Consider the following 27,934-nt stretch of genomic DNA (forward strand, 5'->3'; position numbering starts at 1 on the left):
GCTGCTGAGGAGGCAGAGCGGGACGACTACTCGGCGCCAGCACCGGTCTTCCTGGAGCCCAAGGGAGCCTCTGAAGCAGCGGTGTTCCGTTTCTCCGGTCAAAGCCGCCGATGCCAGTCCAGAACGACGGAGTCGGCGCGACCAGCCGCGTGACAATGTACCCTTAGCAAAGATGGCGGCGGCCCTACGGCTTCAGCACCGCCCGACGGGCGGCGCGCTTCCGGCGCGGGCTTGCGCGCGGCGGCTCCTCCGCGTCTCAGCCGGGGCCCGGGTAGGGCCATGGGCACGGCGGGCCCTAACGGTGGCGGTGTCCTGCGGTTGCCTGGGCTGCACGGCTATGCGGTGGAGTTCTCGCCCTACTGGCCGGGGCGCGTGGCCTGCGCCGCCTCACAGTACTACGGCATCGCAGGTGCGGGCGGGGCGGTGGGGTAATGGTTAACGTGTGTTGCCCGCCGGCGGCTCCTCAGCGGGGCCCGCCCGTGCCTGGCAATTCGGATGTCCGGAAGGACAGTCAGTGTCTTTAAACGCGTTTGGGGTTTCCGTTTGCGTTGCTTTTGTTTTGCTTTGGTAGAACTTGTATGTTGTGCCCGGGCTGGGGTTAGACCCGGAGCAGACCGCAGCCTGATGCTTGCCTCTGACGTCCACGACCTGCCCGTTCTCCGGCATACGAAAATACAAACCCTCTGTTTCGGTGGTGGTTTTTTTGGCAAGACATTCTCACAGGAGTACTGATTGTATAGAGTTGATAATAAATTTAGTGTTAGAAACATACACGGTGGGAATGGAATTTCGGAAAATATTTTCTCCTCAAAATTTTAGCTGCTCCAGCCTCAGTCACTGGATGTCCACAGGGGCCCCGATGCCTCTGCCGTCCTGATGAAGATTCAGGCAGAGCTTTTCTCAACACTCAAACATTTTCCAGTGGGAATAGTCCTCCTAAAGCATTCAATTAAAAAAAAATAAATTCTAAAGGTGGAATTGCATTGATGATGATCTGAAAGGTCACTTCCAAACCTGGTCTGGTCCATCCCATCCCATCCCATCCCGTCCCGTCCCGTCCCGTCCCATCCTATCCTATCCTATCCCATCGTATCCTATCCTATCCTATCCCATCCTATCCCATCCTATCCCATCCCATCCTATCGTCTGGTCACATAGAAAAGCACTACTCATGCATGTTTTCTCAGAACAGAATTGTTTAATTTCTTGAAGAGCTGTCTTCATATTACTAGATTCAAAGGGAGTGGAAGGTGAAAAAGTGTTATTATCAAAAATTTAAAAGGAAACCCCATGCTGGTATGTCTGTAACGAAGCTCACAGGGAAAATGGATTTTAATGCTTTGTGAGTTGTTTCTTTTACCAACCTAAGCTACAGGTAATGCTGGAGGTAAAATAAGACAGACACAAAACCAAAACCCAACCACCACAACTCAATCTAATGCAAATTAAATACATGTTTATTTGTGAGGCTGATTGTTTGGCCTCTTAAAGTTCACTTGCCCTTTCTGTCTGTACACTGAAGCTGCCTGAAGACCACAGTAGTGTCCTTTGGCGTGGGGGAACTAGCTGTGATATTTTGCTTTTATTTTGCTGGTTTAGGTTGTGGAACTCTGGCAGTGCTGGAACAAAATGAAGCTGGGATTGTTCTGCTTAGGAGGTAACAGGTTTAAGTTTTCACTTTGCAAGGGAAAAAATTATGTACCTGTGAGTGCAACACACAAGCCAAATAATTTGGGTTATTAGTAATAAAAAGTATTATATCCATGCTATAGTATCTGTTGAATACATGTCTTTATATTTGTATGCAAATGATAATTTTATGTTGCATAGTAGTGTAAGTCAGTTCATAGAAAACAGACGGTGTAAATTACATGCAGCCTCTCTGCCCTAGTGTGAAATTAAAAGTGTTAGCTATTTAGGAGCAGTTCATTGCCACCTACATTTATGCCCTTATGATTTACTTGTACAGAAAATAGAGCAGGAAGCTGCATAAACTCATGGAGCTTCTTCCCAGAAGATGGAATATTCTAAGGATTTGAGAGGAGTTCTATTTGTGTTCTGGATGGTAGGAGAAGAAGAAGGAGATTTCATGCTATAATTGACCCAATTTGGTTTTTTTTTAATAACATTTTGAAGGAGATGTTTAGTTAAGAGGGCTGAAATAGATGTGTTTAACAAGTAATTGGTCATACTCAACAAAACTGGGAGTGTAAAGATCTTTAATATGGTCATGACTGTTTGTTTTTTTCATGGTGATTCAAGTTTCCTAATGGTGTTGTGAATTGGACAGAGCTCCCTCAACACAGTTCTATTTCCATGACAAAGGGCTTCTACCTCTGTAGCAACATGCTAAACAAACTGCAAAAGATACTGAGATGTGGTACCTCTGTTTCTGTTTGTCTGTATGAGGTCTTTGGCTCATTTATGCTTTAACTTAACCTATCCTGGCATACAGTTGTAGAAGTTGACATATAACAATTAAGTTAATGGTGAGAAGATTTACTGGAAACTCAAATATATTAAAATGCTGTTTAAAATGGATGATTTAAAGAAGTACCATTTTTGCATGTATCTAGTTCAGAGGTTTGTGTTGTGCACTCTCACAGACAAGTCTCTTTGTTGTTCCAACTTAGTTTTGACTGGAACGATGGCCTGTTTGATGTGACCTGGAGTGAGAATAATGAGCATGTGTTGATCACTTCTAGTGGAGATGGATCTCTGCAAATCTGGGATACAACTAAAACCAAAGGTCCGCTGCAGGTCTATAAAGAGCACACCCAGGAGGTAAAACAAGCAAACTTGTAAAAAATTAATAAACCTAATGTTTGAATTACTGAAAGATTTGTGGACTTACATTCAAAAGTGGGGTTGTCTGTTTTTTAACTTTGCATCTGTGGTTTGGATTTGTAGCAATGTTACTTTGAATGTAAAGTGAATTACCCGTTATACACCTGCATATGCACGTTCATGTGCTGTAGTATGCATCACTTAATTGCATAAATCTAATATATTCAGAAATAGTGTTTGTAGGCTAAGCACTTGTATGGTGTGAATGTACTGCAGCCATCCTGTGATTCTGAGAGAGCATTATTGGATAGGTCTAAATCAGACAGCTAATTTGTATAGCAGTATTATCCTTGAGGATATATTCTTGAGGATAATGTGAGTGATGCATGTTATGCAGATCTTTAGGACTTCTGTTGTAGCTGGAAATTGCTTATCTTTTTCCATAGAATCATAGAATCAAGGTTGGAAAAGACCTCAAAGATCATCAAGTCCAACCTGTCACCCAAGACCTCATGACTACTAGACCATGGCACCAAGTGCCACGTCCAGTCCCCTCCTGAACACCTCCAGGGACGGTGACTCCACCACCTCCCTGGGCAGCCCATTCCAATGCATAACAACTCTCTCTGTGAAGAACTTTCTCCTCGCCTCGAGCCTAAACATCCCCTGGCACAGCTTAGTGTCTTTGAAATTCTACCTGATTAACAGCATGTATTTTTTTATCTTTGGTTTGGTACTGTTGCATTTTATTTTCTTTGAATCTCAAACTCTTTATGCAATATGATATGTCTAGGAAAAAATGTTACAGTAATACATTCATGAATGTATTTCCATATTTTTAAGGACATGTATGCTTTAGTATATTTGCCTTCAAGTGATCTTTTTTTTCTAACTTTTTCATGCTTTTATTCTGATTCACTTCTATCAAGTCTTTGAATTTCAGATGCAATCCATTTTATTCTGCATTATTTACACTTTATCTGAATAACATAAATCTGAATAAAATAATCTATTGGGTATGTAGTTGGTGAAAAACGATGGAGGAAATTAGACTGGATCTTAGGAAGAAGTTCTTCAGTATGAGGGTGGTGGGACTCTGGAACAGGCTGCCCAGGGAGGTTGTGGATGCCTCCTCCCTGTGAGTGTTTAAAGCTAGGTTAGATGAGGCCTTGAGCTGCTGAGCCTAGTTGAAAGGGATCCCAGCCCAGGGCAGGGAGGTTGGAGTAGATGATCTCTAAGGTCCCTTTTAACCTAAGCCATTCTTTGAAATCCAGTTTTGCATTAAAAAAGACATTAAGATTTTTCTCAGATACAAAGCACAACACGAAACAGCTGAGTGACTGAAATTACCTAAGTCTGTCTTCTGTACCTCATTTCTTAGTGTTGGGTTTTTTCCAACTTTGATTTAATACATATTCTATGTAAATAAAGAATTTTGAGATATGGGTTTGTGGTTGTGATTAGGATTTTGTGATAGTGTTCAAAGGTGGATGGTAGTAGCAGAAAAATGTAGGCAAAGCATAGTACTAAATATATTATCTTTTTTCTCTCATTGAAATTCTGTCCATAATTTTTTTTTGGTTCTGTGACACCATCTGTTGTTTGAAGTAAACATTTCTGTGGCCAAGTCTTAGTTTAGCAGGTAGCACGGGGAGGTGGATGCATTCAACCATGCGTTAGAAAGGCAGTATAGGATGCATGGGCTGAGTGTTTATCATACAGGAAAGGTTTGTACTGATTCTTTATAAACATGCCTTAAGTGGGTAGATCTCAGAAGGAATCTACCTAGTCATTTGTGGTAAACACTGGCAGACAATGCTCTTTAAAATCGTTGACTACCTTCCTAATCCTTAATCCCTGTCTGACATTTCTAATGACAATTTTATCACTGCATTTTATAATACTTCCAAGGCAAGATTGACAAGGATCCCTTTCTTGTTTTCTAAGTGGGGTTATTTTGTATCTTCAAAAAACAATGTGCATTTTTAATTTCAAATTGCATCTGTATTATCAAAAGACAATGGGTTTTATTCCAGCACTAACCAAATGTTGAATCTCTTTAATAAGTTAGTCTAATTTACTTTAGTTTTGATGAGATCTCACTGGAATGTGAGCCAATAGACTGCTTGAATTAAGTTAGTCTTGTAAAGTTAGCCTGAACATGTATTTTTTAATTACTTTTTATGGGTTTGTAACTGTTCCTCATCTTCTCATCTTGCCTGGGGAATTTCATGCTACTGTTTAGGCATAAACTAGCATTAATGTATGTTGTGATCGAAGATAAAATACTAAAAGATTCACAACTAAGGTTTATGCTGTGTTTAGTCTTTCCCAGTTGCTCAACACAGCTTCCATTGAGGTGTCTGTACATTTATGTTGCATGATAGCATGAAAAGGAAAGAAGAATGAAAGGGAACCTTTTGTGGTCCTCACCACCTCCTTCTTTTCATTCTCTTCCCACAATCTGGACCTGTCACATAGAAATGGAAAATAGCTTTTCTTTTTCTGAATCTGTTGTCTGTTCTGTTCATAATTCTTGACCACATGAGAATTTGCCCAGGTCCCATTGCCTCTGATGGAGCTGCAGTGTGCTGGGCAGTCCCAGCCACATCTGTTACGTGAACACAGACCCTTGTTGCAACACATGTTCAACAGGTGCTGTGTTCTGATAGCTTGTGAATGAGTTGTAAACCTTACGTGTGCTTTGCCTTATCTGCAGTAGACCTGCCCCGAAGAGAGGCTGGGTGAGTTGTGTGATGCAGGTGCATATTTCTCAGACTTGCTTTTTTCTGGAAGATGTTGGATGTGAACATGTGAGTGAGACACGTCCATCTGAGCTGATTTAATAGGACCTTTGTGTCAAAGAGGCATACTGTGCAGTGATACATTTAGGAGCATTTCCAAAGAGCAACATTGTAGGAGTTGGAACCCAGGCCAGCAGACAGACTCAGGGAGAATGAGAGAGACTAATGCTTGTGAGGAACTCAGGAGCCACTTCAGAGACTGGGATGTCTTCCATTATTAAAATATGGGCAGGTACTTGTGTGTTGTCTTTGTTGTTATTTTAATGGCAGGTTGAAAGGGAAGGTGCTTTGATGAGCTTGAGTACTGTAGTTAGCTGGCAAAGGTAGAAAAAGACAGGAGGTAAAGGCATGGTTTGGAAAAACTAACAGAAGAATTGCCCCTGAGTTTGCTGTTTGGCTTTTGTGGTTGCTGTCTGGTACATTTGGATTATAAATTCCTCAAGGAAGGGAGCTAGCACAAAATTATGCTAGAGCACCATTTTGTATATGGGAAGCAGTACATTGCAGAAAAGGAAAGATGCAGGTAATGCACTTTGGTTTTCTGCAGACAGTGGTTGCTTTCCACTTAGGGAAAGCCAAGCAAATAGCTGAAAACCAGTTACTTTAAGCTGAATCTAGCGTAGATGGAAATACTTAACAGGAACCACAGTTTCCTTTCTCATACAGGACAGGATGCTTCTGTAGAAGACTTTGGATTTTTTGGGTGGGTTTTTGTGGTGGTGGTTTTGGTGGTGCTGGTGGTGGGGTTTTTTTTATTTCTTTGGGTTTTTTGCTTGTTTGTTTTAAGTTGGTTTGCTTGTTTTTTGTGTGGTTTGCTTTTTATCTGGTGACACAAATCCAGATACTTTCACCTTCAAAACAGGGTTGCTGTCATTTAATGCATGATTCCATCTACCCAAGACAAACATGGCATCTAGTGCGTTGGCTTACAGATTAGATCTAGTGCTGTGCTACAGCTAGGTTGTCCCAGCTGGAGGACAAATCCTTGGTTAGTAGCCTGACTGAAAGCATTGCTACCTGCTATTGGGAAGTAGTGGCCACATTTCTGAGAAGTGTCATAGTCTGATTGGGTCAGAAGATGAAGCAAATAAACTGCTTCAGCTAATATTGATCCACTTTAGCACTGAAATTGTTCATGTCCTGCTGCAGTTTACTGAGTCATTTTGATGTTGGGTAGAGCTAGACAGTAGACTTCACCTTCCATCATGTAGATAAAGATATGGTGAATTTGAAGATGGAAGTTTTACTTCCAACTTTTGGATTTGAAGACTTGAGGTATTTTTAAGAGCTACCATAGGAGTGTTGTTTCCACTGAGGCAGTAGAAAAATCAGCAGTGAAGGAAGGAGCTAAAATACACTCTGCCAAGGCAGGGACCAATGCCAAGGTGGCCAGTGGCATCCTGGGGTCTATAAGAAGGAGTGTGGTTAGTAGGTCAAGAGAGGTTCTCCTCCCTCTCTACTCTCTGCCCTGGTGAGGCCACATCTGGAATATTGTGTCCAGTTCTGGGCCCCTTGGTTCAAGAAGGACAGGGAGCTGCTTGGAAAGAGTTCAGCACAGAGCCACAAAAATTATTAAGGGAGTGGAACATCTTCCTTACAGGGAAAGGCTGAGGTAGCTGGGGCTCTTTAGCTTGGAGGAGACTGCAGGGTGATCTCGTTAATGTTTGTAAATATGTGAAAGGCGAGTGTCAGGAGAACAGAGCCAGGCTCTTTGTGATGTCCAATGATAGGACAAGGGGCAGTGAGTGCAAGCTGGAGTGTAGGAGGTTCCATGTAAATGTAAGTAAAAACTTTCACTGTGAGGGTCACAGCACACTGGAACAGGCTGCCCAGAGCGGTTGTGGAGTCTCCTCTGGAAATATTCAAAATCTGTCCGGATGTGTTCCTGTGTGGCCTACTCTTACTGGTCCTGCTCTGGCAGGGACTTGTAGTAGATGATCTGTGGTATCACAGTATCACCAAGGTTGGAAGAGACCTCACAGATCATTGAGTCCAACCTGTCACCTCAGACCTCATGACTAGACCATGGCACCAAGTGCCACGTCCAACCTCCCCTTGAACACCTCCAGGGATGGTGACTCCACCACCTCCCTGGGGCAGCCCATTCCAATGACGAATGACTCTCTCCGTGGAAAACTTTCTCCTCACCTTAAGCCTAAACTTCCCCTGGTGCAGCTTGAGACTGTGTCCCCTTGTTCTGGTGCTGGTTGCTAGAGAGAAGAGACCAACCCCTTCCTGGCTACAACCACCTTTCAGGTAGTTGTAGAGAGCAATGAGGTCACCCCTGAGCCTCCTCTTCTCCAGGCTAAACAATCCCAGCTCCCTCAGCCTCTCCTCATAGGGCTTGTGCTCAAGGCCTCTCCCCAGCCTTGTTGCCCTTCTCTGGGCACGTTCAAGTGTCTTGATGTCCTTCCTAAACTGAGGGGCCCAGAACTGGACACAGTACTCAAGGTGTGGCCTAACCAATGCAGAGTACAGGGGCACAATGACCTCCCTGCTCCTGCTGGCCACACTATTCTTGATGCAGGCCAGGATGCCATTGGCCAGGTCCCTTCCTACCCCTAACATTACGCAATTCTGTGAAACTGTCAGAGAAGAAAGGGAACTTATTTCAACTATGCAATGAAAAGTAATTTTCCTAGGGAAGCTGAGATTTTCACTTTATTTCTTTAAAGATATGAATGCTAAAAAAAGTGTCATAGAACCTGGAAAAGATGCAAATCAGAAATATTTTGTGGCTTGTATTTCCTGTGAGAGTTAGATACAAAAAGGTATTTATTGTTAGTCAGCTGAAACCTCAACGTCAACTCCATAGTCAGCTGTGAAAAGAGAGAGCACCTTTACATGAGTAGTGCTTAGAAACTGTAGATATTTGAATAAATTTGGATCAAAGGTAAGAGATCAGTCTCAGTTATGGGTTTTTACGGTGGTAGAAGCTTACAGAGATGATGGGTCTGTGTAGATTTTGTTACAACTTTTCTTTTTGCCCTCTATTTTGGCCAGTATTTACTTTTTTTTCAATACTTGTCTGAGCCTGCATGTACCTTTAATGCCAGACTGAGATGTAAAATTTAAATGTGTTTTTCAAAGAAATGTCCTTGGTATCAGCTTTGTAGTGCTTGATTGGCGTGGGTTTTTTAAGCTGATCATGATACAATCTGCAAATCCAAATCTTTTTCATGGAACTTTGTCTACCTGGAGTCTCAAACTTTTATTTAAGGCTGTTTCTAAACTAGACTTGTTGTATTGTTTACAGGCATATAGTGTTGACTGGAGCCAAACTAGAGGAGAGCAGCTAGTGGTGTCTGGTTCATGGGATCAAACAGCTAAGCTGGTATGTTGGTGTTCTGCTGAAGGTGACAATTGTGATTTGTTTTGGACATGATAGTTCATTGTGTTAAGACACAACACTGATGCACCATTCCTCTTTATTTTTACCCTGAGGCTTAAATGCTGTTTTAACTGAGATGTTGCTTTATCCCTCAGTTGATACCAGTTTAAGTATCATGGAATCATAGAATCAGTCAGGGTTGGAAAGGACCACAAGGATCATCTAGTTCCAACCCCCCTGCCATGGGCTGGGACACCCCACACTAGATCATGCTGGCCAGAGCCTCAACCAGCCTGGACTTAAACACCTCCATGGATGGGGCCTCAACCACTTCCCTGGACAACCCATTCCAGGGCTTCACCACTCTCACAGTGAAGAACTTCTTCCTCACGTCCAGCCTGAATCTCCCCACCTCCAGCTTCATTCCATTCCCCCTAGTCCTATCACTACCTGATATCCTGAGAAGTCCCTCCCCAGCCTTCTCGTAGGCCCCCTTCAGATACTGGAAGGCCACAATTAGGTCACCTCTGAGCCTTCTCTTCTCCAGACTGAACAGCCCCAACTCCTTCAGTCTGTCCTCACATGAGAGGTGCTGCAGCCCTCTGATCATCCTTGTGGCCCTTCTCTGGACACGCTCCAGCATGTCCATATCCCTCTTGTAATAGGGGCTCCAGAACTGGACACAGTACTCCAGGTGGGGTCTCACCAGAGCTGAGTAGAGGGGGAGAATCACCTCCCTTGACCTGCTGGCCACACTTCTCTTGAGGCAGCCCAGGATCTGATTGGCCTTCTGGGCTGCAAGTGCACATGAGAGCTCATGTTGAGCTTCTCATCCACCAGCACCCCTAAGTCCCTCTCCTCCATGCTGCTTTCCAGCCAGTCACTGCCCAGCCTGTATTTGTGCCTGGGATTGCCTTGACCCGGATGCAGGACCCTGCACTTGGTCATGTTGAACCTCATGAGATTGGCTTGTGCTCACCTCTCCAGCCTGTCGAGGTCCCTCTGATGGCATCCCTTCCCTCCAGCGTGTCTGCTGCACCACACAGCTTGGTGTCATCAGCAAACCTGCTGAGGGTGCACTCAAGGCCACTGTCCATGGCACCAACAAAGATTTTGAACAAGACTGGTCCCAGGACTGATCCCTGAGGGACTCTGCTTGTCACTGGCCTCCACTGGGACACGGACCCATTGACAGCCACTCTCTGGGTGCGGCCATCAAGCCAGTTCTTTATCCATCTAGTGGTCCACCCATCAAACCCATGTGTCACCAGTTTGGAGACCAGGATGTGGTGCGGGACAGTGTTGAAGGCTTTGTTCGGGTCCAGGTAAACGACATCAGTATGCAAATGCTTTTCATGATACATGGTAAAAAGAATTTTATTTAGTCCTTTCTGCATGCATAAAGCTTTTTTATCTATGAAATATTTTCCTTACTGAATGTGTGCCTTAATGTTGGTTTTGTGTTTCGTTTTGGTTTTTTCCACTTTATTCAGTGGGATCCAGCAGTGGGGAAGTCATTATGCACTTTTAAAGGCCACGAAGGGGTTGTTTACAGCACTATATGGTCTCCACACATCCCAGGCTGTTTTGCCTCTGCCTCAGGTAAACATAATGGTAAAGGAGTTCTTGCACCAAAAAAAAAAACCCTTTTATTTTTTTTATTTGGATTAGTTCAGCACTTTGTCCAGCAGATGGTGGGTGTGTATCACATCAAAAAATGGGAAGAAGGAAAGATAAACATATTGCTGGAGTGGGACTTGTAGGTTCTATTATGATCTGTAAATCACCCCCATGGCCATTTAGACAACGATCAGCAGATTTCTAGCAGTCACTTCAATGACCTTGTAGCAGTTTTTCCAGTTATTTTATCTGGCTCTTTCATTCATCTCACTGTTGTTACTGACTACTAAATAATGCTTTGTTTTCTGTTCAAAGTTTCATTTTTGTTCAGATGATCTCAGGTGTCAGTAGACCGTTAGCTGTGAGAAGCATAGTTCCCATGGTACAGTTTCTTTTCAGTACTCCTGGAGGTCTGTGTGTCATGTTTGCTGGGAAAGGTAATTGGCAGTGCTCTGAGTCTTACTCATCAACAGAATAATTGAGTTGAGTGTACATGGAGGCAAAGAGATTCTATGATGAGGTGACAGTGTTTTCCAAACACTGCTCCTGCTCCAGAGACACAAGGAGAGCTCTGGGTTGAGACCTGGAGCTTAACTGCTGCCTAACTGGGCAAGGGGTTCTGTGAGCCAGAGAGTGTTCATGGGAATAGAGGGGCAGTAAGGCACTACCTTAATGCAAATATTGTTAGATTAACTCCAGTGACTTACATTTCTCTGATTTCAAGTCTACTTCTGATTGCAATAGGAATTGTTTAGTGCTCATATCAGGAAGGTAAGCAAGTATAAACGTTTTTCTGTTACTGAAGGTAGAGAGAGACAGTGAGTATGCAAGATACTGATCTTCCTTATTTTGTGGCAAGTTTGATCAAAAAGTACATCTGGCTTTCCTAAAATTTCACTTTGGCTATTTCCATCCGAGACTGCTTGCAGAATTAAACTAGAATGGCTAGTAAGTTACATGGATTTGTGCTAACACAGTAGTGCTTGGAAGCACAGATATTTTCAAACTGAGGAGATAGCACTTAGTGAGGTACCTATCTGACAGGATGTGCAGAAACTGACAGGATGGAGCCCTGTGTGCCGTATGAACAGTTCTGTTCAAGTGCAGCTATATACTGCAGAGTACTCACTAAAGTACCGTTTGGTCAAAGGTAAGTGGAGAAAACAGTGCTTAGGTTGTTTTGCAAATTCTAGGGGATTTTGTGATCTCTCCAAAGTCCTGCTCAGAAGTTTCCTCTCCATGGTAATCTTACTCATACAAAATTTTTTATATTCTAGATGAGCAAAAGTGCTTTGCCAATCCAGCTCCTCATTTCAAATTCAATTCTCTAAGATATAAAGCCAAACTCTCTTTTAATATGTTGCCACTTGAGCAATTTTGGGAAACAGTGATTGTTGGATGCAGTATCTGGTGGTGCTTAAATTGGGTACAGCAACATACAATTGATCTGTTCTTTGAGTGAGTCAGTGGGTGCAGCTGTTGGAAGTTTTGACTAAAACACTAGAGAGTTCCTATTCTTTTGTGAATTTCATTCTTGGAAGGGATTAACATGTACTGCTGGAGCCTGAAGCTAATTGCAGTCAGTTTTCACTGCTTGTAGGATCATAGAATAGTTCAGGGGAAAAGACCTTTAAGCTTGAGTCCAACCATTAGCTTGACACTACTAAGTGTGCTGCTAAACCATGTAAACAGTGCATCTACCTGTATTTAAATACTTCAAGGAGTAATAATTTAACCACTTCCCTGGGCAACATGTTCCAGGGCTTGACAGCCCTTTCAGTGAAGAAATATTTCCTAATGCCCAATCTAAACCTCCCCTGGTTTCCTCTCCTGTTGCTTGCTACTTGGGAGAACAGACAGCTCTGACCTTGCTACAAGTTCCTTTCAGGTAGTTGCAGAGAGCAATGAGGTCTCCCCTCAGCCACCTTTTCTCAAAACTAAACAATCCCAGTTCCCTCAACAGCTCCTCATAAGACTTGTTCTCTAGACCTTTAACCAGCTTTGTTGCCTTTCTCTGGACCTGCTTCAGCACCTCAGTGTTTCTTGTAGTAAGAGACCCAAAACTGAACACAGTATTCAAGGGGCAGTCTCACCAGTTGCTGAGTACAGTGGGACAATGGCCTTTCTAGTCCTGCTGCCCACACTATTCCTGGTACAGGTCAGGATGCTGTTGGCCTTCTTGGCCACTTGGGCACACTGCTGGGTCATGTTAAGACAGCTGTTTACCAACACCCCCAGGTCTTTTTCTGCTGGACAGCTTTCCAAATGCTCTCCCCACAACCTGTAGAGTTGCCTGAGCTTGTTGTGACCCAGTGCAGGACCTGGCACTTGGCTTTGTCGAATCTCATACAATTGGTCACATCCCATTAATCCAGCCTGTCCCAAGTCTCACAGTAGAGCCCTCCCATCCAACTTGATGTCATCTATGTCATCTACAAACTAACCAAGGATGCACTTGATCCCCTTATCCAGATCACTGATAATCAAGAGAACAGGCCCCAGTACTGAGCCCTGGGGAGCACCACATGTCCACCAACTGGATTTAACTCCGTTTACCACCACTCTTTGAGCCCAGCCATCCAGCCAGGTTTTAACACAGGTGTATGCCAATCTAAGCCACAATCAACCAGTTTCTCCAGGAGAATGCTGTGGGACATGGTGTCAAAAGGGTTTCTAAAGTCCAGGTAAAACAACATCCACTGTCTTTTCCTCCTTTACTAAGTAGGTCACCTTGTCATAGAAATCAGGTTAGTCAAGCAGGACCTGCCCTTCATGAACCCATTCTGACTGGGCCTGATCGACTGGCTGCTCTTTATGTGCTGTGTAATGGCACTCCAGATGATCTGCTCCATTGTCTTTCCTGGCACTGAGGTCAGACTGAAAAATCTGTGTTTCCCTGGATCCTCCTTCTGGCCCTTCTTGTATATGGGTATCACATATGCTAACATCCCATCAACTGGGACCTCCCTGTTTAGCCAGGATTGCTGATAAGCGATAGAAAGTAGCATGGTGAGCACCTCTGCCAGCTCTCTCTACTTTTCTGGCCCCATAGACTTGAGTGTGTCTAAGTGTCCCGGCAGGTTGCTAACCACGTCCTCTTGGATTATGGGGTCTTCATTCTGTTCCTTGTCTTCCATCTCAGGGGGCTGAGTACCCAGAAAATATCTGGTTCTACAACTGAAGACTGTGGCAAAGAGAGCATTCAGTACTTCAGCCTTTTCCTCAATCCTTGGTCACTGTGTTTCCCCCCACATCCAGTAAAGGATAGAGTTTCTATTCCATTCTACTCCTATTGAGCTAAAGTTGTTGCTGTAGAAACCTTACAATCTCAACATGTTGGTGTGTTGAATTTACAGGTCTTCCCTTCCATACACTTGCTGGAAGGATTGACCTTAAGGTTTGTGGTCTCTTCATTGCAACTTCGTGTTGTCCTGAAATTTACTGCCTGAAAATGTTTCTGGAGGGAAACTTTTTGCATTTCCTTTCATCTCTATTTTTTTTTAACTGTTTTTAATGATAGCTTTTTGCAGGGTGTTACTGGAGAATATTGAAACATTCCCTTTTTGGAGGAGTTGCACTGCTTTAGTATTGTAGTGTGTGTGTTCTTGCTGTCTCTTGCTCCTCCTGTCCCCTTCCTCTCATCAAACCTCACACACGCCTACCCACACCCATGTATTTACTCATGTCTTAATAGTATAAAGTCTTAGCACTTCAGACCAGAAATTAGCTCTTTCATGTTTCAACACCTTCAAATTTTCATGTTGCTAACTGTAGACAGTAAAAAATGCCAGTCTTGGAATGCTCTTGATTTAACTAATTTGAGTAAAGCAGTGCACTAAAAAAAAAAATTAAAGAAAATAAGGAAAAAGGAAGGAGGTTTAGGAACCTTTTGCATCCCTCACCTCTGCTCTTTTTCTCTATTTGAATCCACATAATTGCCAGCAAAAGTTTGATTTCCACTTAAGTAATTAGGTTTTGAATACTGAATAGAAAAATACAAGCACAACGCCAAGCCACACTAAAATAGGTGCTGAGAGGGACCATTATGTTCCTAGATAACTTTTGCCTGAAGCTGATATGGTTAAATCTTTGCCTTTAAAATACAACCTTTTCTCAAGACCAGTTTGAAACCAGAAGAAGAATACAAGTGAAGAGAATGAGAAACCTAAGGCTACAATATAAAACAGCTGAAAAATAATTTGATACTAAGTATAGTTATTTTGCTTCATTAAATCCCTGACCTGAATACATACAGGAAAACTCAGTTTGCCTGCAGTGGACAATAAAATGCAATTAAATTAGAGAAGACAGATCTGTCTGATGCTTCAGTTAAATTAGCTTTTATCCAGCATCTGATACACTTCCATTTAACATTTACAGGGATGTGTGAGGTACTTTTCAACGCTGCCATCTTCATGTCCAGTCGTTTAAAAAGCATCTAAATGGCTTCTCATTTTATTGTTTGAAATTGGGAGTTAATAGTAACAGGACAAACTGTTAATTCTGTCTATGTAAATAGCTGCTGTTGTGATGCCAGTACCAATTTTGAGCTGATAAAATAAGCAGGAGGTTCAGGTGTACGTGCGGCACCAACCTAGAGCCCTGGTAAATATCTGCCTTAGACTGAAAAAACAGTCGTGCAAAATGTCATGGAAGAAGTGACATAAGTGTTTAACAGCATCTATGGCTAAAAGGGTTGAATGAGTCATTGTATCCTTTGCCCAAAAGGTCTCTTTCTTTTCTTCTTTTATTTTCCTTTTTTTTTTCCCTCCTCCTTTTTATTCACCCAGAGAATGAATTGGTGAGAGGCAGATGAGAAGGGTGCCAAGTGCACACAAGATTAGTGTATGTTCAAACATGAATCAGTTCTACTAAATGATTCTCCCTGACTTAGTCCTCTGGTTTACAAAGAAAGTATCCTTCATAGTATCAGCTGGTTTTATTACCCTTTAAATTTAATAGTGGAAAGTAATTAATGGGTGCTATTTTACCCTTATCTGCATAACTGTAGTATTCTTTGATACAGATAGGAGACTGGCAAATGAAAATGAGAATGTTTTGGATTTGACAGAGCCCTTCCTCCTTTTAAGCCCTTCCATTCAGTGCTAGATTTTAATCTTCAAGTTAAAACCATTGTTTATCTTGTATTCTGTTTTATTGCCAGCCTTGACATAATGAGTTGTGTTTGTAAAAGTTTGTCTTTTTGCCTGCTGATCTCTTAGTGACAAATGTGTGTAGTGAAGCAGTTGTCAAGCTGTAGGTTCATATACCAGGCTGGCATGTAGTCTTTGCACATCTTTCTCTGTTTGGTATCCAAATTGTAAAAGAAAACTAAAAATGAACATACTATTTTGTGTGAAATAATGAGCTGGGCAAGGTGTACCTCTACTGAGGGGATGAATTAGTTGGAAAGGAATAGCCCTGAGTGCAGCTCCTTTCACCATGAGGGTGGTGAGACACTGGAACAGAAGCCCCATCCCTGGAGGTTTTTAAGGCCATGCTGGATGTGGCTCTGAGCAACCTGATCAAGCGTGAGGTGTCCCTGCCCATGGCAGGGGAGTTGGAGCCAAATCATCCTTGAGGTCCCTTTCAACCCTAACAATTCTATGATTCTGTGTGTAAGTTTTCATATGTAAGTTCCTAGACCAAATTTGGGATTGTCAGGTTGTCCACTTCAGCTTTCTGAAGCCTCAGTTCACATTCCCATTTCAGAAACAGCATAGGACAAAGCAAGGAGCTGTTGGGGGATAAGTCTTAAAGACAAGTATTTCCAAGGATGTTTGTGTTTGTTCTGGTTCTTAAACAACAACAACAAAAACAACAACAAAACCAAACAAAAAAACCCCACCAAAAAACCCCAAAGGAAATAATCTGTTCTGCTATGACAGTGGTTTGTCATGAGTTCCAATACATTTTATTAGAGGTTTATATTCCATTAGTTTGGGTATGGGTCCACTCTCCTTATGGTTATTTGGCCATTGAATGTGCGAGAAGAAATGCCATCATGAACACCTTTCATTGGTCATTTTTGGAATTCAGATCTTTGAGGGATGAAGGAATAAGAGGCTTCAATTTACTGTATGTCACCTTGTACATACTGAGCATCTAGAAAGCAAACTAACTGTGGAGTTACTGGGCTTCATACCAGTTTAGCTAAACTGATGTTTGTGCTAGCAACTTAAAATATAATTTGCTTGCTTTCTTAGTTTTGTCAGATCTATGTAATGAAGTGAGGTGTTTTAGAACAGAATAGAATAGAATTAATCAGGTTGGAAGAGACCTTTGAGATCATTGAGTCCAACCTATCATCCAACACTATCTAATCAACTAAACTGTGGCACCAAGCACCCCATTCAGTCTCTTCCTAAACACTTCCAGTGATGGTGACTCCACCACCTCCCTGAGAAGCCCATTCCAATGGCTAATCACTCTTTCTATGAAGAACTTCTTCCTCCTAACATCCAGCCTGAACCTCCCCTGGTGCAGCTTGAGACTGTGTCCTCTTGTTCTGGTGCTGGCTGCCCAGGAGAAGAGACCAACCCTCACCTGGCCACAACCTCCCTTCAGGTAGTTGTAGACAGCAATAAGGTCTCCTCTGAGCCTCCTTTTCTCCAGGTTTTCATTTATAATCTGTTGCTGCAACAGTATTTTGGTTCTTGAGAAACTTGGTATCTATCCTGGTTAAAATACTTTTTGCTTTCAGCTAGATTTTAAGGTTTCTTGGAGTTTTAGTAATCTCCCAGATACCTAGCTGTTTTTTTTATAGTTATTGTTGTACTTTTGCACTGTCTGGCAATGATTGCTTAGCTGATTATTATAACAGTTTAGGACATTATGATTCATGGATTTGAGGAATATAGAATATAGAATAGAATAAACCAGGTTGGAAGAGACCTTCAAGATATCGTGTCCAACCTATCATCCAACACCACCTAATCAACTAAACCATGCAACCCAGCACCCTATCAAGGCTCCTCCTGAATACCTCCAATGACACTGACTCCACCACCTCCCCGGGCAGCCCATTCCAGTGGGCGATCACTCTCTCTGTGTAGAATTTCCTCCTAACATCCAGTCTGAACCTCCCCTGGCACAGCTTGAGACTGTGTCCTCTTGTTCTGGTGCTGGTTGCCTGAGAGACAAGACCAGCCCCCACCTGTCTACAACCTCCCTTCAGGTAGTTGTAGAGAGCAGGAAGGTCTCCCCTGAGCCTCCTCTTCTCCAGGCTAAGCAACCCCAGCTCCCTCAGCCTCTCCTCATAGGGCTTGTGTTCCAAACCCCTCACCAACTTTGTTGCCTTCTCTGTGAGTAAAAAGCCAGTCTAAAACCTACATGAAGTTTAAATCTTAAATAAACTATATCTCTTCACAATCATACATTGTCATTCACATTAGCTGTCTTTATCCTGTGTACGGGGCTGATGCACTTAGAGATGAGCATCTCTTTCAAACAGTTTGAATAGATGAGTATATATTGTGCAGTTCTAGTGACTCGGCCAAGATTTCACAAATATTCATTAAAATGAAAGAAAGCAAGGATAATATACAAACAAATCTGGAATCATAATTATCTAACAGACCAGCAAAAATCTGTTGCCATAGAGAAATTGCTTGTTACAGAAATAGAAATATTTGGGGAGGGAATTGTTTGTTGGCCACCCTTCTCTTTACTTACTTTGGGAAGCCAACTGGAGAAGTGACTTAGTGAATATGAGGTGTGCTTTGCTTTTGCTTTCTATTACTATTATTATCCTACTCCTACTTTACCATATGGAATACATCCTTCATAATGCAGATTTGAAGGAGTCATGGAAATGTGGATATTCCAAAATTTCTAACAGCAACTTTTGTTGAAAGTTTTTCTGTCTGTCTACCTATCTGTAGTGAGATCATGGAAAGGTGTTTGAGGCTAAAAAAAAAGTCTTAAAGTATGTTTATCAGCTGGTTTTAATTAATCTCATTCCTTTCCTTAAATGGAAAAATTGGATTTGCCATTGGCAAAATTTCTCTTCACAGAAAGGTTCACTTGCATGCTGTGTTACTCCATCAAAAAACACTTCACAAATAGTGCCAGCCAGAATGAATAACAACTAAGTCTAGCATTTTCAAAGAAAAAAAAAGGAAAATAGCTCTTTTTCTTGTGCATCAGCTTTTTCTATTACAAAAGAAATAATTGAGACAATTGTACATTTATAGTGTCAAATTTGTTATTGGCTGAGCAACTTCTCCCAAGTGTTTTTGGCCCTCATAATACTACTGTGGCCCATCTCTGTAGCAGTTCTTTCTCGTTTACCTGGATTTGTATGTTTATTTGCTTGGGAGAAATGATCCTGTCTGTAGTGAAATATGTGTTTCCCCTTCAAATCTAAGCTAGCTGATCAAATTAAAATAAAAGCTTTTTAAGAAGTACATTATAATATCTCAGACTTAGTACTCAAACTGAAGCAGATTAGTAAGGCTAATGGTGGGTGGATGGGCATGCTGCCTTTTTTTTGCCAAGACCCTGCTGGTCCTGTTTCTTCCTCTCCATATGTTACCCTGGTTTTTATAAGCACTGTAGTGATATTTGGGGCTTCAGCTGACTGCAGGGTATCATTGTCAGGAGTACATACATACACTGAGCACTTGCACTTGACAGTATTAAAATAGGTAAGGGGAGTGAAAACTGTGGAAAAATGTGTGCTATTCCCACCTTATAGGTAGGGAATTTATCCACCAAAGACTACAGGATCTCTTGCAATCATTGAGTCTCAGGAAAAGCCAACCAACAATCAGAGCAGAGCTTCCCACGATCTGTTTGCTAGCACAGTGAAAGCCATTCTTGTGTCAGGTAGTAGAACCAAGCGCTTTCCACCTTCATTTTTGTGTTCAGACTTTGCACATGTTTTTTATGTTATTGCAAAGTCTACAGTGCCTGGTGGTTTGTTCAGTAGGAATATTACTGTTGTGGCTCCAGAGCTGGTTTTGTTTGAACTGTAGACAGCTTCTTGAAAAGAGCTATGATTTTGTGTCCAGATGTGCATTTTTAAGGCCAGTTACCAACGGGGCACTAAATCCATCAAAATGCTTGTATCTAAACAGCACAAAAACAGTAACTATTGATGATAACCAATTTAACTATCCCAGAAGTGTTTCTGCTAAAGAAACGCTTATTCCTGTACCTTATTCCTGTAACAGATTCAGCAACGCTGAATCAATTTCTCTTTGTTTCAGGTGACCAGACTTTACGAGTTTGGGATATAAAAGCCCCAGGAGTCAAACTTGTGATACCAGCACACCAAGCTGAGATCTTGAGCTGTGACTGGTGCAAATATGATGAGGTATAAACTTGTATGTCCAGCTGTTTTCCTAATTGAAGTAATCTGCTTGAATAGCAGGAGTTGGGTGGTTTTTATTGCAACCTTCTTTATAAAAACACATCTAGCTGCTTTGTTGCTCTCATATGCTACTACATCTTCTGAAAAATATTAAATAGAATAGAATAGGATTAACCAGGTTGGAAGAGACCTTTGAGATCATCAAGTCCAACCTATCATCCAACACTATCTAATCAACTAAACCATGGCACCAAGCACCCCATCAAGTCTCTTCCTAAACACCTCCAGTGACTCCACCACCCCCCTGGGCAGCACATTCCAATGGCCAATCACTCTTTCTATGAAGAACTTCTTCCTAACATCCAGCCTAAACTTCCCCTGATGCAGCTTGAGACTGTGTCCTCTTGTTCTGGTGCTGGTTGCGTGGGAGAGGAGACAAACCTCCACCTAGTCACAACCTCCCTTCAGGTAGTTGTAGACATCAATAAGGTCTCCCATAAGCCTCCTCTTCTCCAGGCTAAGCAACCCCAGCTCCCTCAGCCTCTCCTCATAGGGCTTGTGCTCCAAACCCCTCCCCAGCTTTGTTACCCTTCTCTGGACATGTTCCAGCAGCTCAACATCCTTGCTAAACTGAGAGGCCCAGAACTGGGCTCCTGCTGGCCACACTGTTCCTGGTGCAGGCCAGGATGCCATTGGCCCTCTTGGCTGCCTGGGCACACTGCTGGCTCATGTTCATCCTACTATCAACCGGTACTCCCAGGTCCCTCTCTGCCTGGCCGTTCTCCAGCCACTCTGACCCCAGCCTGTAGCACTGCATGGGGTTGTTGTGGCCAATGTGTAGAACCCGGCACTTGGATGTGTTCAATCTCATGCCGTTGGACTCTGCCCAACTGTCCAGCCTGTCAAGGTCCCTCTGCAATGGTCCAACAGATTGGTGGCCCAAAGAGATCAGAGGTTTTGCTTTTATTTTGTGTAGTGGTCCATAGCAGAGAAACAGTTTGTATTTTTGTTTGGTATATTTTATACTCTGGAGTCTTCATTTGTGATTTATGCATCTGCGTTGTTTGATTTATCTGACTTTTGTAGCCAACACACACATTGCTGCAACTTAGTAATTAAATTGTCCTGATGTACCTCTGTCTTATCAAATCATCAGAACTTGCTGGTGACTGGGGCAGTTGACTGCAGCTTGAAAGGCTGGGATTTGCGGAACATCCGGCAACCAGTGTTCGTCTTGCTTGGTCATACCTATGCTATCAGAAGAGTGAAAGTAAGTTGTGCTTTCTTCTCCACTGCCCACCACTGAATTGTTGCACACATTTTTCTGGAAAGCAGGAATGTTTTATATTATCTAATAACTCCAAAAATAAAAAAGGTGTCAAGATTCTAGATGCTCCAGTGACTGTCCTTGGAAACTTTCAGCTTAGAACTAATTTCTCTGCTGTCTATTGTCCTGGATTGGGTGAGGATGGAGCACTGCCAGCAAAATCAGGGGTGTGATCGTGCCGTGCTACTCTCCACCAGTGAGACAACATGTAGAGTGCTGGATCCAGTTCTGGGATTCCCAGTACAAGGAAGACATGGGCATACTGGAGTAAACTCAGCAATGGACCACAAAAAATATTAAGGGACTGGAGTTCCTGTCCTACCAGGAGAGATCGAGGCAGCTAGAATTTTAGTGTGAAGAAGAGAAGGCTCAGGGAGGATCTTACCACTGCATAGAAACAATTGGGAAATCAGAAACAAAACAAACCCTGACTTAGTGGTATCTAGTGAGAGGACCAGAGGTGACTGATGTAAACTGAAATACAGGACATGCTGTGTAAACATACTGCACTGGTCTCAAAGGCTGCATGTGCATACATTTGCAAAGGTGAGGTATGTGAGAGTACACAACTTCCATTCCATCTCAGCAGGCTTCTGTAGTTTCTGTTTCAAGACAGGTGTAGTCCTTGTGGACATACGGTATGAGACTTGAGGACTTAAGGACTTAGAGGTGATACAGCATATCTACACTTGTGTGGTAGACCTCAGCAGTCACAGAAAATAGAGAGAAAGACCAGGATGCTACTAAATAGAGGCAGCTGTCCCCATTGACATCGCTTCCTCTAAAACTGTGCTGATACTAGCCATATAAAGCTGTGCAGCAAGCTGGCTTAGCTGATTGCTGCGACTCAAAATCCTGTCCTTAAAAGTGACTAGTTCCTGTTTAGATCACTAAGCTGTTTCAGTTTGTCACTCCTCTGCACAATTGCTAGCCCTGAAACAAAAGAGAAGGACAGGAGCACAAGCTTGAAGTGGAAAGGGAAGGCTACAAGTCTTGGCAGCAGTGTACTCTTAAATTATCTTAAACCAACCATGAAATCATGGTCTTCAGTTGTTTGTCTTTTGTCTTCTGTTTGCTTGTTCAAGATTGTGCTGCCAGATCTGAGGCTGGCAGGGAATTCTACCCAACACAACACTGTCAGGATTTCTGCAGATTTCTCGTGGTGTTCCACTGCAGTGCAGCACATTACCAACACAGGTTGCTGGAGCCCATTTCACAGGAGATTTTGCCATCAGTGTATTTGTATGTTTCATAGGTTTCACTGACTTCAATTTGTTATACTGAAATGTAGTTACAGTTTCTGAGTTTATGTAGAAAGATGTTTGGATGAATGGTCTGCAAAAATATTGGAGGTCATGCTGGATGATACATTGGGCCCTTCTGTCCCTATACAGCTGTTCAGTTGTTGTATCTTAGCAGTTCACTGGAACAGAATTTTAAAATACTATCTTCTCTTTGTAGCAGAATGACAGTATGCAAATTCTTTCAACTTATGTGTAGTACTCCACTAAGTATTTTCATAGACTTTACTTAGGTAAGTTTCTAGGATACTTAAGGTTAATGAGAAAGCTTTTTAGCTTGGACAAGTTGGTTTTGTTTCATCTGAAACTGGACAAAGCTGAAAAGAGGGCATGTGGGAAATGTGCCACTGGGTTTTTCTGCCCATCAGACTTCTTCCCCTTTATTATTCATATACTTGAGGTGCAGAAGAAAAAGGTGTTTTGTTGTGATTATCTTTATTTTTTTTTCCTTCTAGAAAAATTGCAGGAAAGCTGTGGAGGTTAAAGTTGAAATGTGCCCAGCCCTCAATTCTGCTATGGTTAAGAGTGCTCTGTCAGCAGAGCTCAGCAGGCAACGACATAGACTGCTCCCTTGGCAACTTGGGCAGTTCTGGCAGTAGCTGAGGCTTAACTTTTGGCTTTGTAGTAGCTGTGAATGAGATTTTAAGTCTTGCAGGAAGAATGTTACCTATGAACCATGACGTGGGTGACCTTCATTTCAAACTGAAGTTATGTCAATTTTACAACAGTTTTCACATAACTGCATCTTTATTGCTGCAGTTCTTGGACCTGTCTGCAGAAATCCGTAGAAGAGCATGTCCTGTAAAATGCCCTGCAGGAGAGAGGGAAGTTATGAAGGGTCATTATACTGCCTTCAGTTTTTCTGCTATCTCCAGTTTTCTCATTTCTGTAAACAACTAAAGAATTTTAGGACGGTAATATATCTTACATTCTCTGCAGTATGCCACAAATTTTCTCTCTCTGAAAATAATAAATTGGTCACATAGCTTTTCTGGAACCCAGTTTATATAATGAGATGATACTCAGCTTGTTAGCCAGAAGGAGAATTTAATCAGTGTTTGTATGACTGTCCTAAAACTTCTTACCTTTACAGAACAGAAGTATTCTGAACAGGGAAATTCCACATAGTCTGTTTTGTTGCAGCATGCTATGGTACCTACCAAGACAGTTTAAACAGTTACACCTAGGTTACTTTCTACTTGTAATAAGTCCTGTATGTTCAAAATGGTTTTAATTTTAAAGTTGACCTGTTTTGTTTTCTTGCAGTTTTCACCATTCCATGCAACCTTATTGGCCTCTTGCTCCTATGATTTTACTGTGAGGTATGGTACTTGTTTTTCAATTGGATAAAAATGAAAGATAATCTATCATCATGTGGCTTGCAATAGAAGACAGTTCTAAAATGGACATGCTGAACTGCAGTTAGTATTGCTATCAAACGTTTTATGTCTTCATAGAAAACTGTGTTGAAAATGCATGGGTTCTACACTTAAAGGCTAGCCCAATTACTCTTCTGAATGATACCTGCTCTGACAGATGCTTCCTTGAATTCTTTTCACATTACTCTGCTGAATGTGGTTGCATCTGGCTGTGATAGTGTCTGGTAAGAAGATAATAATCTCTTAAATGAATGTAGGTAGGTGGCTTTGTATGTTTCTGTGACATGTTTTTATTTAAGCTTCTTATGAGCAAAGCTTTTGTCCTTCCAGTATCTGAGAAAGCTTTAGTATTTAATTCCATAAGGTGCATGCTGAAGTTCTTTAGTTTTGCAAACTGCCCTTCCTGCCCTTCTGATGCTGCTGAGAATTTTATAATACAGCTGATTTAAAGCTGATTAAAAGTCCTAAGAAGTTTGAATTTGTATTAGGACTTCTTTAACATACACAGTGTCATAAGTCAATATGAAATACATTCCTGAATATTTTAGTCGCATTCTTTGACCTACATTTTGATTTTGTAACATGCAGTGACTCTAGTAGTCAGCTGAGCTTGGATCAAGTGTCTGCACCAAAAAAAAAAGTGTATAATTGTGGAGACTGCATCTTGTTGCATTTCTTCTAGATGTATGTATCTCCAAACCCAACTTGATGCCTTGGAAGGTTTTGTTGCCTTCCTTGGGATGAGGAGAGATGGAGAGACACTGCTAGGGTTTGTCCAGATTCAGTACACTGTCTTTCTTCAGTTACCTCTATGAGTTCCCATGTTACTGAAAGAGGTGATTGTGAATCTATCAAGAGTGGCACTGGGAGCCCAGGAGGTGTTTTTCTTGATCCTGACAGCAAAGAAGAAAGGTTCAGGTAGGAAAAGACAAGTCAACCCTTGCTTGCATAGCTGGTGTCATAAGGAGAACTTTGTCTTTTGCAACCACAGGATCCTCACTGGGTACTGTGAAGCAAGCAGAAGATCCACCTGGCAAAGTTGTGCAAGAGCATCTTTGCCAACAGTCTTGCTTAACCCAGTGAAGGGTATTTTAAACTACCAGGACAGAGCAACCATATCCTAAAGAGAAGGCCTGAGGATCAGAGAAGAGTGGGAAACAGCTTCATACCAGAGGCTTTTGCACTTTCTCTGTGAAAGCAAATCGACACCTGTATACAGCAGGGGGACACAAAAGGGGAATTGGAAGTCTGCATGCAGCAGCAGAATTGTGGCCTTTTGGGGATTACAGAGAGGTGGCGAGACCACGCGCAAGACTGGAGTGCTGCAGGGGATAAAGTCTTCTCAGCAGAGAGAGGTTAGGAAAGTGAGGTGGTGGTAGTGGTATATCTGTGAGTTTAGCAGTCCCATCACTCCCTTAAAATTTTCAGACCCTGTATGGGCTTGTTCCTTGCACTTATCTCTTGTAGATTAGACCTGGATGATGACCTTCTATAATCCTCCTGTCCCCCATAGGCATGTCAATATTTCAGTAAAAGACTTCAGTGCTTGAGAACCTTTCCTACACTTAGGTAGTTTCTCTTTTGCTCGCTCTTATAAGGGGTAGTGCCTTGCCAGGGATAGCCTGTTGTGTGGTTGGTGCCAGGAATTTGGCAGTGTTAGTGCTGTGATGTGCATATGTATATAGCTTTCTAGACTGCTGTACCAGCATTCTGTTTTAGAGTGCTTCATTTTACTTTTGTTTAAAATGTAATTCTAATAGAACACTGCACAGTGGTCTGTGGCAAGTTATTTATGGGCTCTTATTTAACATCCTTTACTGATGCAGTGTGAGTGTATTGTTTCTCAAAAGGTTTCTGATCCTACGATAGAAAGTGGTAATTGGTTTCTTCCAATGGCCTTGTCTGAGCAGTAAGACTAATAATCAGGATGCTGATGCATTGAGGTGACTTGTTTATGTTGTCATGCTCTTCCCATTTTTGACACCAGCTATGTATCCTTCAGATTTGGCACTACAGTTATTCATGCAGTACTGAAATCCAGACTGGACATTTTCATATGTGGCACCAGTCAGTAAAGATGAGGATTGCTCCTAGGTCATGTAGCAGTGCCCATAAATGCCGAGCTTCAGGACTTCTTCACAAATGTCCTTTAAAACAGATTAACAGATGAGAAGCAGAGAGATTTTTAACAGCAGCTTAATGGTGATCTTGTTCTTTCATTTTCCTTAATGTTTCTATTTAAGGCTCAGAATTGTCTGTAAGCATTAACATGTAGTAGATAACCGAATGCAGTATAGCTTACTGTTTAAGCTCTGTAATCTTAAATATTACTGAAGTTTTATTGTTTTGCTTAAACAAGTGCAAGTCTTAGATACAGTGAGCAAGCTGCCACATAAGAGACAGGGATTTAGCTTCAGGTAGAACAGCTAGTTTGGCATGTAATGACAATGTGTTACCTAAAAGCAAGAAATAGTAGGTTGAAAGCAAAGTTAGCAATGCTTAGCTTCATCCTTTGCAAATAGGATAATCATTGCATGTGTGCATTATATTCAAGATTCTAAAAGGAAAATGGCTCAGAGGTCAGCTTCATACTAGGGGCTAAGAAAAAGAGGGTCTAGGTTTGAACTGGAGTTTTTACATACTTGGGCATAATAATTTGGATTTAACCCCTGTCTAGTAAATGCCTCATTGAGACTTCTTTTTGATACATACACACACACACACACACATATATATATATATAATATTTATATATTTTTATATATATAATTTCCTTCCTTTTTGGAATAGTTTAGGAAAAATATAGATCAATAAAAGAGTAGTTTTAACAATGATGACTCATTAAAGTGTCAGGAAATTGAAAAAGTACTATATAATTTCCAGGACTTATTTAGGTCTGCATGAGTGTTCTGAAACCTTATCTCTATCAAAATTCAGTTTGAAAGAACATCAGTGTCATCTCTTACTGGAATCACTGGTTTATATTTTTGGACTCTCCAGTATATAAAAAAAAATATCTAGGTGCATTAAGCACAGATGGTGCTCACTAAAATCTAAACAGAAGATCTGATAAATTGTAGAACTTCATTAAGCTGATACCAGGCCAGATCTTGACATGTATTCACAGCAGCGTGCTGTGATTTTTGTTGAAAGTTGTACTATGCTGGACATTATGTCTGCAAGATGCTTTAAGGTAAACCACTATGTCCAGCTCTCTGTAGCTTTATACAAGTTCTGTAACTTGGATCACAGAGTCTGAAACCTATTTCAAAATTAGTTATTTTGGATCCTTTTTCGTTTCATTTGGCACTCCAGCAATTCTTTCTCCTTTTTTTTTTTGGTGTTTATGGAAGATAATAAGATGCTTAGCCTGGAGAGGAGGGGACTCAGGGGTGACCTTATTGCTCTCTACAACTACCTGAAGGGGGGTTGTAGTGAGGTGGGGGTTGGTCTCTTCTCCCAGGCAACCAGTACCAGAACAAGAGGGCACAGTCTCAGGCTGTGTCAGGGGAGGTTTAGGCTGGAGGTTAGGAGGAAGTTTTACACAGAGAGAGTGATTGCCCACTGGAATGGGCTGCCTGAGGAGGTGGTGGGGTCGCCGTTGCTGGGGGTGTTCAGGGCGAGGCTTGACAGGATGCTTGGTTGCATGGTTTAGTTGATTAGGTGGTGTTGGATGATAGGTTGGACATGATGATCTCGAAGGTCTCTTCCAACCTGGTCTATTCTATTCTATTCTATTCTAATAGTTTGAATAAAGGCTTTCTCTTATACCCAAGCTGCTTCTTCATGTCAATACATTACTGGAAATGTAATGAAATAATCTCTTAAAGACGTTATTGTGGGAGTAGTTAGATGTTCCAAATTAACGCCTGAAGTAACAACACTGCCCTGATTGGCCTGTATCCAAAAAGTGTCTTGACAATAAGTTCAACTTAGAAGTTTTTCTAATTTGCAGGAAGAACTTTTACAGGTTCTTTGCACAGGGGTGAGAGAATGAGAGCAGGAGAATGAATTGTGAGATACACATGTAGCAAACGGCACTGAATTCTGGGTTACCCTTGAAAACTTG

The 27,934-nt window shown here is 42.0% G+C and overlaps 1 protein-coding gene across 1 annotated transcript in view; it reads left to right on the forward strand.

Annotated features, from left to right (window-relative positions):
- The first annotated feature begins 232 nt into the window (after positions 1-232).
- PEX7 (peroxisomal biogenesis factor 7) overlaps positions 233-27,934 on the forward strand; it is a 47,609-nt gene continuing 19,907 nt past the window's right edge. The window contains exons 1-8 of the mRNA XM_054162638.1: positions 233-409; positions 1,600-1,657; positions 2,634-2,784; positions 8,848-8,925; positions 10,416-10,524; positions 19,755-19,861; positions 21,015-21,128; positions 23,753-23,808. Coding sequence (XP_054018613.1) covers positions 280-409; positions 1,600-1,657; positions 2,634-2,784; positions 8,848-8,925; positions 10,416-10,524; positions 19,755-19,861; positions 21,015-21,128; positions 23,753-23,808 — 803 coding nt within the window. The 5' untranslated portion in view covers positions 233-279. The remainder of the gene's footprint in view (positions 410-1,599; positions 1,658-2,633; positions 2,785-8,847; positions 8,926-10,415; positions 10,525-19,754; positions 19,862-21,014; positions 21,129-23,752; positions 23,809-27,934) is intronic.

The sequence above is a fragment of the Dryobates pubescens genome, chromosome 6 (genome assembly GCF_014839835.1).
Source record: "Dryobates pubescens isolate bDryPub1 chromosome 6, bDryPub1.pri, whole genome shotgun sequence".
In the NCBI taxonomy this organism is placed as follows: Eukaryota; Metazoa; Chordata; class Aves; order Piciformes; family Picidae; genus Dryobates; species Dryobates pubescens.